The sequence below is a fragment of the Triturus cristatus genome, chromosome 3_1 (assembly GCF_964204655.1).
Source record: "Triturus cristatus chromosome 3_1, aTriCri1.1, whole genome shotgun sequence".
In the NCBI taxonomy this organism is placed as follows: Eukaryota; Metazoa; Chordata; class Amphibia; order Caudata; family Salamandridae; genus Triturus; species Triturus cristatus.
In genome coordinates this window covers 456,792,306-456,808,265 of record NC_140583.1, presented here as the reverse complement: position 1 = coordinate 456,808,265, position 15,960 = coordinate 456,792,306, and the positions used below count along the sequence as shown (strand labels likewise).

The following is a 15,960-nucleotide window of genomic DNA, read 5'->3' as shown; positions in this document are numbered from 1 at the left end:
AGCAAGAGCTCTCGCTTGCTGGAAACAAAGCATTTGTCTGTTTTCGTGCCAGCGGTCAAACGAGCAAGGAAACAGACGAATTGCTTTGAGATCCAGGTAGCTGCAGGTTTAGCAGCTCCCTGGGTCTCCAAACACTGCCGGCTCCCGCAGGAGGCAGGAAGTTGGAATGGACTGCAAGGGCCTTGAGTTTCCTCCACGATCCCCAACGGAGAAGCCAGGCCCCAGGGCATGGGTCCCGGAGCTGTAATCGGCCCAGGGAGCGGGCCGAGCAGCCCCCTCCCCCCTTTTAACAGTATGTAAATAAAAGCCGGGCACCGGGGGATGGGACCCCGGGGACGAAATCAACCATGGAGGGGGCAGCGCGCCCCCACATTATTTATTTTAACAAAAAGTTTTAAAAAGAGGTGCTGCCCTGGGGGATGGGGGCACCAGGTCCCCATCCCTAAATAAAAGGCCAGGCCCCAGGGGATGGGGTCCCCGGGGCAGAAATTGGCCCAGGGAAGGGGGACCACGTGCCCCCTTTCCCTGAATAAATGATAAAAAATAAAAAGACTGTCAATTCGCCTGAGACCCGCCCCCTTTCACTACCACTTAGCAAATGCGCCTCCTGGCGCACAACTGGTTGGGGGATGAAGTCTCCTTGGATGCTGAGTGTCCTTGTGGGGCCAACAAACCCTCCTGTTACCTCCAATAAGTCCAAAACAGCATGATTGCTGAGAAGACTTCAGAAGCCACAGCCCCTTTCTCCACCTCTCTGCAAAGGCGCCTCCAGGCGCACTGCTGTTTGGGGGATGAAGTACCCTTGGATGCTGAGGGTCCTTGGGGGCCAACAAGTCCTCCTGTTACCTCCAGTAAGTCTCACAGACAGATTGCTGAGGGGACTTTGGAGGCCACGCCCCCTTTCCTCAGCACTTGGCAAACGCGCCTCCTGGTGCACTGCTGTTGGGGGATGAAGTCCCCTTGCTTCTAGAGTGTCCTTGGAGGCCAACAAGCTCTCTTGTTACCTTCAGTAAGTCCTACACAGCGGAATTCCTGAGAGGTCTTCTAAGGCCACACACCCTTTCTCCACCACTCTGCAAACAAGCCTCCTACGCACTGCTGGCTGGGGGATGAAGTCCTCATGGATTGTGAGGGTTCTTGGGGGCCCAGAAGCCCTCCTGTTACCTTCACCAAGTCTGACACAGCAGGATTCCTGAGAGCAGATCGGAGGCCTGCCCCCTCCACCACTCTGCAAACGAGACTACGCGTGACAAAAAACATAGAAAATCACTTAAAAAAAAACATTAAAGGGACGTTATAGTTAGGATATAGAATTTGAAAAAACCTTAAAAATTCACTGAAAAAAACAAAGGTTACAGGGGGATTATAGCGAGGCTCAGATTTCACTCATACAAAACAAGGGAAATTCAGCAGTTATAGTTACCTGATCTAACTATAACTTACGCCCCTACAATGCACAGCACTGCTTATTACCTCACATATTAAATCACTCATGACATGTTCAATGACATCATTGGGTAGCCAAGCCCGCTATGGTCCTGCAGGGTGTCGAGTTGTACCAGGCAAGGAATCCAGTCACTAATTCGACTTCAAAATCCAATTGTCAAAATGCACAGGATAGCGGTCTCCCAATATTTTATTGCAACTGTCTCTCCAGCTCTGTGAAGCGTTTCGGCCCCACAGCCTGGTTCACGCTTGCTGGCTCGAGTACATATGTCTACATATACGTGTCCAGAAATCAAAATAGAAACAGGACTGAATCAAGTCACTTAAGCGCCAAATTGGAATGGTGTCTGCCCCCTACATTCAGCCAACCCCAAGCCATGCACAGCAGGAGGTCAGCCACAAGGCCTGACCATCACTCAGCCCCTGTGGCCAAGCCCCCAAAGGCAGTCAAAAAAGGCCGCTTTTACCCCCTGGGACCTCGTATCCCGGGCCCGGCACATTTTGTAGGGGGACCAGTGTCACCCAACATGGGCCGATTCTGGCCCTGGGGAGAGGCTATATGGCTGCCTTCCAAGTCGTTCTTGGCTCCCGGGACCCCATCATCCAGGGTCGAACATTATATTTATGGGGAGAGGGGCACGCAACCCATCCCTCCCCAGGCCAATTTTGGCCCCTGGAACCCCATCCCTGGCCAAATTAAAATGTGGAAGTACACCCGGCCAATAACTAAAGGAGGGGGTAGGGGTAGCGCACCAGCCACAGGCCAATTTCAGCCTGAGGGATCCCAAACCCCAGCCAATAATTCATGAGGGAGGGGGGCTGTGCGCTCTCCGGACCGATTGCGGCCCAGGGCCCCACATCCCCCGGGCCCCAGCTAATAAAGGCTGCGTGCCTTGGTGCCCACTCAGGGCACCCACCATGTCCGCGCTGGGGCCTGTGGTGGTGCCCCAAGGGCCGTGTGGCACCACCTGCTTCCCCCATCCAGCAGGAGCTGAAAAGGCTCTCTCCCGCAAGGAGCAGCTAAAAATGCAGGCAGAAGCAAAATTATACAGATCTGAAGTCTGTTCCCAGTGGGTGGGATAATTTTTCATGCTTCCGGCCAATGGGAGCGGACTTCATGTTTGCTCTCGCTTGGCGGGAGCTTTGAAATTGCTGCTGTCAAGCGAGAGCAAACACAGGTTTCCCCGCCCATAGCAGGGGGGTGCAACCCGGGACATAGCTGGAACCGGCTCCTTTCCAATTTCTTCCGGGCAAGGGGGATGGGTTCCCCAGGGTGGTAGTCAGGCCAGGGAGGGGAGAAGTGAAGACCCTGTCCCTATAACTAATCGGCTCGGTAGGGGGGCACCACTCCACCGTGCCAATATATTTTAAAAGGCCGGGCCCTGGGAGATAGGGTCCCCACGGCCAAAATTGGCCTGGGGACGAGGGGCCACACACGTGCCCCTCCCACCAAATCTATGCATCTCCCCCAGACGTGGCTCACCCAGGTGGCATAAAAAAAAAAAAACAAGCAAATCTCTATGGGAAATTGCAAGGGGAAAATGTGTTTCGGGATCCCAATTTTTCTTGGCCCCCTGCTTGACGAATCATCTTGAAACTTTCCAAACAGCAGCTGAAGTGAGTAGCAAACTAGTTTTGAAGATTTTGTCAAGATTTGTCAAACAGCGCTAAAGTTACTAACAAAGCAAAAAAACACTTTTCTTACAGAAACTAAGGGGCCGATTGATTACGATGTTGTGCGGAAACTTTCTGCCCAACTCCTTTATTGTATTCGGTTCCAACTGACTTACGATTGGCAGTTCTGCACGACCCTTTACGATGCTTCCTAATACCGTTCCGAAGTACTCCCATTGACTTCAATGGGAGCCTGTGTTCCGACCGACAACACAGATCCCTATGGGGAAAATAGGTGTTTGCGGAAAACCTTGCACCTTGTGGTTGACACCCCATGGTGCCTGCCGCACAGTGCATGGTTTTACATGGGGGGTCCCTGGGTACTCCCACGGCCCCCAACTGGAGGGCTCAGGATGAAGGGGGGCCTGCAAGGGGCTCCAAAGGTCAGTTTCCGACAGCCTTTTTGTGTTGGACTGACCGAGTCAGAAAGGCTGTCAGAATCCGAAATCGTAATCGGTCTATCAGAAATGCTGGCTGTTTTGGCTCTGACAGGCTTGAATTCTCTGAGTACCAGTCGTAACCGATTCAGAATGACCGAACGGTTTGCCTTTCGACCGCTGGCATCATAATAAGTCAGTCGGAATTGTTTCCGACCGAGTCAGCGGATGGGTTCTGACACGGTCTAGGGAAATCCAGTTGGAGGCTTTTTGCATGACATTGTAATCGGCCCTTAAGTATCAACTATAACAATATAACCCTATGTTTAAAAAAAAAACTAAGAAATTCACTGAAAAAGCACTACTGTTTAAAAAACGAAACAAGGAATTTCACATTTATACATCACCGACACAAGTATACCATTTTCAGAAGCCTGCCTGTGCATCTTCTCCAAGAGGGTTTCAAAATTAACAGTCCAGATTCTGTCATAATCATGGAGGAAATGACCTCCCAAGTAAACGATAGTGCTGATGTTTGAGGAATTAGAATACCCTATTTGAATAATCTAAGTTTTGCTGATATGTAATGTATAACCTTACAAGTTAGCAAATTCTTCAAAAAGTTTGTCACTTACAAGCATTGAACAATTAGTGTTCAATGTCAAAATAGTGATGAAATCTGGTTAAGATAAAACTACCTATAAGTTGTTAGTAATGATACGCATCAATATAAGATGATGCTTTAATGGGCCATCAGCAAAGTTTTGACATAAAGGACAACAGCACTGGAGAAAAAGGACATCCATGTTGTGTATCTTGTTCCAAATTAAAAGATGAAAATTCGGGATTAACCTTCATATAAGAGGCCAGATGGCAATCTAGAGGTTTATTTGCAGAAATACATTTTTTTGAAAAGTTACGATACCTTATTTTTTGTGTTTATTTTGTGCTACCACCTATTGTATTCCTCAATCATTTTGAAGAAACTTAAAGCCATTATTGCTTTGCTCCTTTACCAGTCAAAATAGCCTCCATGTGCAGACTGATAGAGTCTTTGGTTATTGGTGATGGAGGTTTAACACTTTCAAACTTCCTATGGTATTTCTGGGTTGCACTTGGCAGCAGGATCACCCAGGGCATAAACTCTTAACTAAAGAGTAAGGAACTTTTTTTTTTTCTTTTTACACCTCATTTTATGATAATAGACAATTATTTATTCCAATCGCCCCAATTTCTTGGCCTTTTTTATACCAACACATGTTAGGAAAGAAACATAACATCCTGTAAATCTATTTGGAAACTCCCATATCCACAACTTTCCCTAGATAAAAATAAATTTTCAGCAATATGGACAACTGATGAAATTTACTTTGTTGAACAACTTCCTGAATCAGATGCAATTGGTAAATTGTCAAATTCAAGATAAATGTGGATCAAAAAATACAGAGCACTTTAAAAATGAAGTGTTGCAGTCAAAATCTACCAGAGAATAATTTCCATCACCTAGGCCACCGCTATCTTATCATGTCGCTGCTTCTTTTTTGACAGCCAGCTCTACTCCTATTTATTATTTACAAGGGAATGCGGTTTCAAATGTGACTAGAACTTCAGAAAGATGGATGGATAATTTAGGATAAGGTGTGAAATTGTGCAGGGAGCCATTGAAAATCTAATTTGGTATCTTAATCTGGAAAAGTTGCTAATGAAATGCTAGTATAAGATTACTCAAGTCTATTACACTCCCCTTTTAGTATGCCTAATTTTTAATAATCTAGATGTCATACAGTGGAAGCCAATTGGACGCACTTGTAATTAGCATTTTGTGGTCATATATCTTTTCCAAGATCAGACTAATTTGTAATTTGAAAGTCTAATGGAGTAAAATGCATTTTGTTTCCGTGACATCGTAACAGTTAAATCTCAAAACATGTTAAGGGGTTTGTATTAGGATGCAGAGTTTGGTCAGCTTCTTTTGGCTGAATCCTGGATCAAAGTTAATCCATCACCTGCATATTAAATATCTTAATTGTAAAAGATATATCCAAATTATTTACCGAAATGGCAATACATGTACAGATATCATAAGCCATAATTGAATGCAGTTCATTATTTAGAACCAATGTTAATCACTCATGCAACTCTATATGCATGTGTGTAACTTTAAAGAAAGTATATTATTGTCCTTTATTATTCTCCATATTTTCCTGAAGTGCAATGGTCAGAAGGCAACATTCAGCCAGAAAGAAACTTCTGGAGAAATATGAGGAGGTGGGATGAAGGAAACACCACAACATTTGTCAGGCATTTGGATCGTCAAAAGATGCACTTAACCGGGACACATCACAGAAGGAATATGGTGTAACAATGAACATCCCATTCTCCATGATAGCACAAAACTGTGATAGAAGGGCAGAAGGTGTGGTCGACCAGATAGCCACATGACAATTGATAAATGGATTCACACAGCTAAGAATGGCCTAAATGGTATCTGCATGAAGACATGATAAGGTGTAAAAGAACATCATCAAGTAATCAGTGATACCCATAAGGGAGATTCCCTTTATTTAAAAGATACATATCACGAAGGGGCTCAAACCAAGCCATAGAAGTTGTCATCAACCAGCGCAGTGGGATGTGTATCCCTATCCATCTAGGTACATAGGATTTGCTGTGATTGCAAATCTACTCCCTGCTATTGCTTGAGCACAGACTCTCAATTCTTTGGGGCATTTATATATGAGCCTGTGTGAAAGGGGATAAATCCCTGGCAATGTGTGAATCTGAAACCATTTCATTTTGGATCCCTTTATTTTGAGGAGAAAAAACATTCTATCCTTTTTCCAATCATTTTCTTAGAGGCAAGGGATATTTATCTTGGTAGCAAATATCTGGGCTGGAATGCAATACCTTCAGCAAACTCCCTACAGCCTTGTACAGCCTTGTTGTTGTTCTCCTCTTGTGACAACACTTTTCCCAATACCTATGCCTCTATTACTTCAGCTGTCCTGTAGACCCGGTCTTCCATCTGCCAGCCACACAAGGAGTGTGGGGCAGCCTTTAATCTGTTGCATATCTATATGACCTTATTGTTTGTGTACCTTGACATAAGTCAGTTACTTTTAGTGAGTGGGTGCACATTAATTAGTGCACCATGGCCATCTTGGTCCACTTTCACCCACAACTCTGATTATTTTGAAATGTACTGAAGTAGATCTTAAAATGTATTCCAAAGAAATCTATGGCGTAACTCAAGAGGGCTGCCTTTTGTGCACTTAATGTATTAATTTGACAAAGGCCATTTTAAAAGCTAAAGTTTTAAACAATTGCATCAGGGGATTCAAAAGGATCTAAAACCAGGAACACTGTCCTTTTGCAAATGAATGAGGTCTCAAGAGTTTAAAAAACAACTTAACTCTGAAAGAGTTAAACAGATTGCATTCAAAAAGAACTGGTTTCGGTCAAAATTATATCACGAAATACTACTAGGTAATCATATGCATCTAAAATATTTCACATTTTCCGAAACTGATTGGAATGTGGTGTAAATATTTTCAATCCAATGCCCATCAATCTATTTATATGGTCAAAGAGACGTCTTGCATGGAGAAAAAGCAAACTGAATGCTGCTTTCTGGACTGACTTAGTGCATCTTCAGAAGCCCAAGAAGGAAAGGTCTATCTCAAGGTACAGCACGATCTGAGTCAGTTTCTAATGATGGTAAGAAAAAACAGCCTTTGAAACAGGCAGATATATCTGACATTGGGCCATGTGCCAGTATACATAAGGTCATTTTCCTCATACAGAAGTATCAGAACAAAACTGTGAGATATCCCAGGGTTGCTCCCTGTGGTTCTATGAGATGTATGAATGGGCCCAAGAGACCCTTGAACAGAGATATTTGGTCCTGCAATTTGTAAATGCGGCTCTCATACATTGTGAGTCTAAAAAGTTCATTTGGCCATTCTTGGTTTGAGTGTATCTTAGGGGATCAATGCATTTTGATACAAATTCGCCCAACTTTCGGGCTGCTTGGCTAAGGAACAAAAGCAATCCCAGACGAAAATGATAGGTCCTACCATTAAAATCTATGATGTAAGGATCAATTCCGCGATCTTGTATGGCGCTGAACTCTGGGGTTTTGCCGATCTTTCTCCCTTGGTCAAAGCATAGTATACATTTTTTAGAAAGCTTACGGGCCTCCCCAGCTCCACCCCAGTGAAACCGCTTTTGTTGGATCTTGGATGTCATTCCCTTGACGACATTGCCAGGTTCAAACCACTGGCTTTCTGGAGGAGTTTATGGACGGTACCGGAACTAGGTCCTTATGCCAAGGCATTCCTGGATGTCCGCTCCATTCTGGGAGCTGGTAACATCTCCTGGTGCAAGCACGTCAGATTATTACTGGAATCCATGGGTCTGGGAATCCTTTGGACTGACCCAGCTAACAACCCCTTTCCATCAAAAAAACATTTTAAAGATCTGTATTGGTCAATGGTATCCCAAAAACACATCTCTTTAGTTCCTGTTGAGTCATTGTCAGGCAGGTTTTTTGAACATAAAACAGTCCCTGTTTTAGAAGATTATTGGGACACTATCACTAGGCCCAGAGATAGGAAACTCTATCACCAATTCAGGGTCGGTTCCCTACCTACCAATTCATTTACAAAAAAATGGAAGGGTGGGGCCTGCGACTCCTGTAGTTGGTGCCCAGACTGTGTTGACACAGTTGGGCATATATTCTTTGCTTGCCCGGCATATGCTGCACCTAGGGCCAAATGGCTCAAACCTATATGTCGTACTCTGGGTACTAGGCAGGGATGTGTTGCTCTTAGTATCCTGCGATTTGATACCGGCGAAAGTGTTGTAATCGCAGTGGCCAAATTTCTAGGATGGGTCTGGATAATTAGAAATAGGAGGCAACCGATTACCTGAGAGATGTTGTGATTTTGATCTCCATCCATTGTGTTTCACTGTTCATGTTTTTTTAATACTTCTTTTGATTGTATTTTTTTTATTCTTGGTTGTAAACTGTCTTTTATGATGAAATTTTATCGAAATAAAGACCAAATGAATGAATGAATGATACATATTTTGGCCACCATGAGAGCCATCAACATCCATCTTTTCCAACTGTGAAGAGATATTCCCTATGGATGACATATCACGTAGGATAGCCAGCTTGGCTGACTCCATAAAATGACACAGGCTAGTGTTATGCAGTGTATGCCAAATATCCTTCCCCTATAGGTACAGCTGTGTGCAGGACCATAATATGTATATTTATTTTTGCGATTTCTAGAGCGCCTGGTGACCCGTAGGCATCCCCGCGCTATTCAGCCTATAAAGATCCTGAAGGAGGAGGAGGGAGTGTCTTATTTGGGGAACAGGAGGGTTTTGAGTTTCTTACGGAAGGCCATGTAGGAGGGTTCCAGTCGTAGACTGAGAGGGAGTGAGTTCCAAGCTGTGGCGGCTTTGACCGAAAAGCGGCGACTGCCGGTGCGAGCCTTCCAGAATTTGGGCACCGTAGCAAGGTGTTCGGCGTCGGAGCGAAGGGGTCTTGAGGCTTTATATGGGGTAACCATATGTTTAAGCGCGGCAGGGCCAGCTCCATTGATGAGCTTGTGGGCGGTACAAAGGGCCTTGAACTCTATTCGTTGGCGGACAGGGAGCCAGTGTAGAGTTTTGAGGGCAGGCTTAGCTGACACTCTAGGGGAGAGATTCATAATGAGCCTGGCCGCCGCATTCTGGGTGCGTTGGAGTTTGTCCAGGGTGTACTCCGGGGCCCCCAGATAGATAGCGTTGCTATAATCGAGCCGGGCCAGGACAAGACCCTGAACAAGTAATTTCCTGGATGGGAGAGGAAGAAGGGGCAGGATCTTGCGTACGGACCGCAGGAGACCGAAGCAGGTGCCTGCTGTCTTGGCTGCCTGTGTTTTCATGGTAAGGTCGGGTTCCAACCAAACTCCTAGAGTTTTGATTTCATTTCTAGGAGAGGGGATATCTCCGAAACTGTCGGGCCAAGATGTGGGTGGGAAGGTAGTCCATTTATTGCCCAGGAGCATGATCTCATCCTGGGCACATCCCAGGCTTGCACACCTCCAACAGACCTCATCTGAAGCAAGACAAGCATTGGACATTGTCCTTTCGGCAGGGTCTTTCCCAAACCTTTTGCTTTCACCCTCTTGTTTTCGGAACCAGGTTTTGTTGGCTTTTAGGCCCCTACAAACTTTACCACAGCTAAATAGTGCTAAAGTACTTCTGCTCTCTCTCTCTCTCTCTGTTGAACGTGGTAAAATGGGCTTACTCCCAATTGCCATATTTAATTTACTTGTAAGTCACTAGAAAGTGGTACTACATGTACCCAGGGCCTGCAAATGAAATGCTCATTGTGTGCCCACAACACTCATCTTGCCATTCACTTAAGTAGCCTCTGTATCATGTCTCAGGGCTGCCATTGCAGGCAGTGAGTGCAGTTTTCAACTGCAATTTCAATCTGGCAAAATAAACCTTTTGTCAGGCAAAAATCTTAATTTTAATACATATAAGTGAACCCCTAGGGTAGGCCCTAAACAGTTCAGAGGGCAGGATGGAGTGTATTTTTATCCTGGAGGTGATAAACTCCTACATTTGTTTTTCACTACTGCAACGTTTACATCTCCCAGACGATGACATTGGAGAAACTTTATTACATTTAATAGGTGATCACTCATCTGGGAGCAGGGAGACAGGTGAGTTTTTTGTCTAAAGGATTGTTATTAAAAGCCCTCTTTAATGGTAAAGTCTGATTGTTGGTCATAATTCTGAAAATGCCACTTTTAGAAAGTTGGCATTTTCTTGTACTAACCATTTGGTGCCTGCAGCCTGATCCTGGGGCATGATTAGGTGTAGCTCTCAGTTGGCATGTGTGTATTGCTCCCATACAGTGAGACAAAGGGGAAATAGGTGTTGGCAAGATGGGTCACACTGCATAAACGAGGGGGAGGAGCTCTCACCTACCACCCTTGCACATCACAAAGGCTCTGACTGAGCACTATCACAAAGAGTTTGTCACTAGTCTATTGTGACTCCAGCAAGCTTGGCCAGGACAGGGAAGAAGGAGATGCATGATACCTCTTCCTCTACTTCAAAGTGGGCACCTGGTATAAATATAGGACCTAAACCCAAACTCTTCAGTCTGGACCTACAAACTCTGCCAGGATAAGGACTGCTGTGCTGCTGAAAGGACTGCCACTCTGCTGGACTGCTGCTCTACTGTGCTGTGCTGACCTGCTACCTGTTGCCTTGTTGTCTTGGTGACAAGTACTGAAATTGCATCTGTTGAACTCAGGACCCAAGAGTGACTATGGAGGCTAGTTGACTGGACTCCTGATTAGAGCCTCAAGGCAGAAGGGTCCAACAACCATGAACCTAGCAAATTCAGCACTCCATCCATCATCTCCTTGCGTTTGCTTTGTTCGCCCTAAGTTGGAAGGGTAAGCCCAGATGTGGGTCCCTTGATCACTTTGCCACTGGATTCAAGCTAACCTGGCTGATGAGGGATGTTACCCCGAAATCAGTCCCAGGATGCTCGTTTCCGGTCCAGGGAAAATCTGGCGTGGCAGTTTGGGCTGGACTGTTCCCATGAGGAACAGGATCAAGACTGATTTGCATATGGCTGGGTCTGAACTGGTGTGGTGAAGTGAACTAAAGAACAATGATGGATTCAACCCAGATCTAATAGTGACTGGGGGTGAGTGTTTGAAAAGTTTCAGCGTTGTGTCCATCATCTCCTTGTGCTTGCTATATCAAAACAAGGTAAAGTTTAAAATAAAAATAAAAAGTAAAGGAGTCAGCCTCATAGAGGTCTCCTACTGTATTTGTGTACTATACCAGCCAGCGGGCTGCCAGTTGCCCGATCAGAATACCTGATTTTGACCATAAAAGCGCAACTCAGTGTATGTGCCCATCCATTCCCAACTATTTGTGGGCATTTCTCCAAGTCTCCCACATTGCCTTGAATTTAGGCGAACAGCCACTGGCATGCAGGGACTTGTCACTCTACATGATGCCCACATTAAGTGGAGCATGTATTATAGCACATTCTACAGATACCCACTGAGACATTCAGTGCTGTCAGCTAAAAAATATAGCAGCAGTGATGGTGTGCAAAGTAATACAAGTACATGTGTGGGAGGCGTAGTCCCCCTTCCCTAGTTTTTGAATGCACCTGAAGTGGTTTCTAATAGCTAAGGTTAAACTGTATGCACCTCTAAATGTGCCTGGACAATAAACTGATTCCAAAGATTGACAGATGTCTCAGCATAGCATTCAGCGATGAAGAAGACTTCTCAATTTCAGATATTGTCTAACAGAAAATGACTTATGCGATGACAACATTTACTGCAGCTTCAATATCAAATAGAAGCATAAAACAATCACCAAAGTGGTATATGAAACCCACTTAATTAACCATTCCTCGGTTAGTACTCGAGAAAGGTTAACATCAGCCTCTGCAATTGATTAGAGGCTAAGGAAATTCCTGAAATTCTGACTGTATCTCCTTTCGGACTGACTTTTGAAATAAATTTAGAGTCAGCAAGGAGCCCCCTGAAATCACAAACATCGCACAACACAGAAGATCATCCATATTTGAATGGAAGTATTTTAAAGAATTCTAAGGAGACACATTTATATTAGGATAATATTGCAAAAATGAATGAAAATTGTAATTTTCTGCTTGGTCTCTTGACCAGGCAAGAATGCCAAGTACTGTTGACTACTATTTTATGCAGACTTCAAAAAAACAGATGTGAAGACTTTCTCCATGGTTCAGTTCTTAATTCAAAATTCAGGAGTTCCAAACTGGATTTCCATGCCCTTCTGAAATCAGCTTCCTATTCTGCACTTCGAATTCTAAAACTCAATTGAAACCTGTACATGCCACACATTTGCACAATTAGAAGACTCAAGAAAACACACAAATTGGTTGATGTTTAGTACAATGTTTAGTACAATGATATCTGGGAACAATCTTCTTAAAACTATTTGCATAGTAGTTGGCATTGTACAAATTAGGACATTAACAACACTATTACCCTGATCAGCATTTTGGGTTTTATGCTTTTCTGTCTTGGAAACAAAATAGTGTATCGATCAATTCTACTTAAACAATTCACAGTGAGCTATGCATTTGGAAAACAAAGAGTTGTGAGGGTTGCTTCAATAACTAACTCTTAATATCATGAAAACAAACAGTTTTTTATCGAGCCACAAAAAGATGAAAGCCGTCTAAACAACCTTATAAAGACAATTAGAAACTCATAAGCTGTGTCAACTATTCTGCATGACAGAGTTCCTAAATTTGATTTAATCTGGCTGATATCGGAATCGTGTATGAAAAGGGATTGTGTTGGTTGCTGATGGGGATCCAGTATTTATGCTAAAATTGATACAAAATTGAAACTCTGCGACCATTCCTCCTTCCTGCCGAAACTATAGGTGCCTAGTTTTGATTCCTCCTCCTTCCTGTTTCTTCCATCATCCTACACATCTAGTTTTTTTTAGTTTTTAAAAATCTCACTCTGCAGGTTATTTCCCATTCTTGCTTTCACCCTTTGTGACACATTTCCTATCTTTCGTTCTGCTCTGCTCAGTGCTTAAGTCTGATGAAAAATTATGAAGATATGGTCAGGTCTTCAAAAATGGGTGCTGATGCCCACCAACTGCAACAATTAATGATTAATTGGTTTCTTCCAGTCCCAAGCAAGCTGCAGTTGCTCAATGGTTTAAACCTTGGTGCAAGAGAGTAGCTGAAACTTGAGATTCCTGTAGTGACCAGCTAGAGTGAAGGGGAGTTATCAAGGAAGGTATACTCAGAGAGGGGAAAGGAAGAGAGATTGACAAAAGCTACTCCTTTACTGAAGGACAACGTGATACAACATTCGGACATGCACAAATACTTTGGTGCTCCACCATCAGTGAGTTTTTTTAGACGTAGCTAAAAAGACATAGCACTCTACCTGGCATATTAAAAAAGGGATGAATAAACCTTTAGTACTGGAATGATGAATGGGTCCCACATGTCTTTAATTTTTACATAACATTCTGTTAGGTCATATAAAAATTAATATATGAAATAATAGTCAGGATTTTCACTTACCTTTCCTGTCTTAATGTAAGATTTTCTTGCATCTATGTAATCGGACTTATTTTCATTTTTAGGCACTTCTGTTAATTCTTTTCCAATTAGTTCTGCTTTCCGGTAGCCCATTATTGTTTCAAAGGCAGGATTTACATACTGTGAAAAAAGTGTTCCATAGGTTTAAGTGTGGCATTAAAGGTTTCAGATCCTACAAAATCAACAACCACATTGAGGTAGCATCTAAGCGTAGAGCGGAATAACCACTGCTTCCAGATGAACTGTGATTTATATACCATTTACAACTAAAAGCCATTTCCGTTACTATAACTTGAGGAAGGTGATACAGACCACAGTAAAGCCAAAAGTAAAATGATCTAAAGCTGTGTTTTTTAGACCAAATCTCTCCCGAGCACAACACTACACGCAATGTGGTAATGAACAATCCAGCGAAAGTCCCATCTGAGTTCAGTTACTTTGTAAACTACCGGAACAGCATCTTTCGTAGGGCGGGGATGTCGTTGGTGCCAATGCAGCCATCATACACATTAGTGTTGAAGAAGTGATCCCCCTGTCCTTTCCATCTATGAACCTAGGATCTAGAACAATATCCATTAGGACTAAATTTGGTCAAGAGTTGAAGACTTGCCTCTTTAAAAGAGCATTACATCACAATGCATTAACCGTCCCAGCTACCTCTCGTTTAACTCGTTGACTATGCTGGTCTTTGATGCTATACAGCACTCTGCATGCCTTTTGGCTAAGATTGCTCAACAGAAAATTATATACAAGCATGCCTTTGGTAAACACCATAGACTAGAGGAAAATGTCCTCTGAGCAATGAAACAGCAAAGTTAAACCTTGGAATACTGAGCCATTCAAAAGTGGAGGGAAAATATAAGGGACAATGAGTATAGCAAAGAGACTTCAACTAAAGAGTTCATGATCAGAAATCCTACATCCAAAGACATCACTGTTATGTTCATGTCCCACGTTAATAGTTGCAGCCACTATCAGACAGGCGGTGATCACACATGAATTCACCCATCTGACGACAGCTGTTCTATGTGAGCAAGCCTACAGAAAGAAGCTCCGATAGTTCGGCAGACAGCCTCTGACTCCACTACAGTATCTCAATGCGCCACCGTATCTGTATAACAACTGCAATGTGGTCAACCACCCCAACCCCCAGCACAACCGGCCAGGGTGACTGACTCCGGAATCTGGGGATCACGGTTTGATCCCCGGCGCCGGCAGCAGGTTAGCCCAGCACCATGTGACTCTGGGCATTAGCTTGCTTAATCTTCCAGACGGCCCCCAGCGCCTAGAGACCCTTATGGGTGATTGTTTGCGCTTCACAAATGTGGATTTAATTTAACCCCCATATGTGAGTGGCTGTCATTGGTCTCAGAGGGCCACCACCATGAGGGAACAGCTGTATACTTCAGACTACTGAGGAATGTAGAACATATTACAGTAGGAGACCAAAAATAAAGTGGCAGTCTCAGCTGGTTGGGAAACCAAAACTTTAAAAACACAATGGGCACACAGAAGTGTGTTTTTAAGACACTGCACCAACATGATGTAACAGAAAGAAGATCACTGCCACCTAACAAACCCGAGACAAATGCAGAGTGGCAGCACTAACAGAAAAGAGGAAATGTCACACTGACCTCTTATCTTGGTAAGCTCACCACAATTCTCACAGATCACAGAGCTTGCTCCAGTGCAGGCACCAACAAAGGGAGCCTGGACCTCAAGAAACGCAATGAAAAGAAGGACCGGCATAAGGCAAACAAAGAATAAAAAAACAAAGTGGGAGGCAAGGAGAAGAGCAGCAGACAAACTTTAAGCAACTCTGACACCACGCTCTTGAAGAGGGCCCTGTTCGAACCTTCCAATAGTTGTGTTCCCACACTGCAAAAGGGAACAGCATCCCTCATACAGGCGGAATGAGGGTCCTGGTTCCTGCTGGCTCAGGGCTGAATGTACCTATCTTCTTCCCCTGAGATGAACAATGACACCATAAAGTGTAACCTCAAATTTAGTCTACATTTCTTTCATACCACATTTCTTTCATAATCATTAGCTTATTCATCCTTCTTGAATCCTCTTCTCTCCTGTTCAGCAGTGCCAGTAACTTACTCACCATGTCTCCCACTTCAGTATAAATGTTTTGTTTACATAGTTAAGTTGTCTTATTTCAGTCTCAGCTAAGGCTTTATTTTCTGTGTGCTTAGCTGTAAAGCATCTGGAGTGCTCCAGTGATTGTTCAATTACACATTTTCCATCTAGCCTCAGTATTTATGATTGTATCTTCTCCATTTGCTCTTTCCAGGCCTTTTA

General features: G+C 43.8%; 1 protein-coding gene across 6 annotated transcripts in view; it reads right to left on the bottom strand.

Annotated features, from left to right (window-relative positions):
• The window catches only part of PDE8A (phosphodiesterase 8A), a 2,267,087-nt gene that overhangs the window by 959,824 nt on the left and 1,291,303 nt on the right, over positions 1-15,960 (bottom strand). For all 6 annotated transcript variants that reach the window (XM_085644266.1, XM_085644269.1, XM_085644268.1 and 3 more), the window contains exon 8: positions 13,636-13,773. In XM_085644266.1, the coding sequence (XP_085500392.1) occupies positions 13,636-13,773 (138 nt within the window). The remainder of the gene's footprint in view (positions 1-13,635; positions 13,774-15,960) is intronic.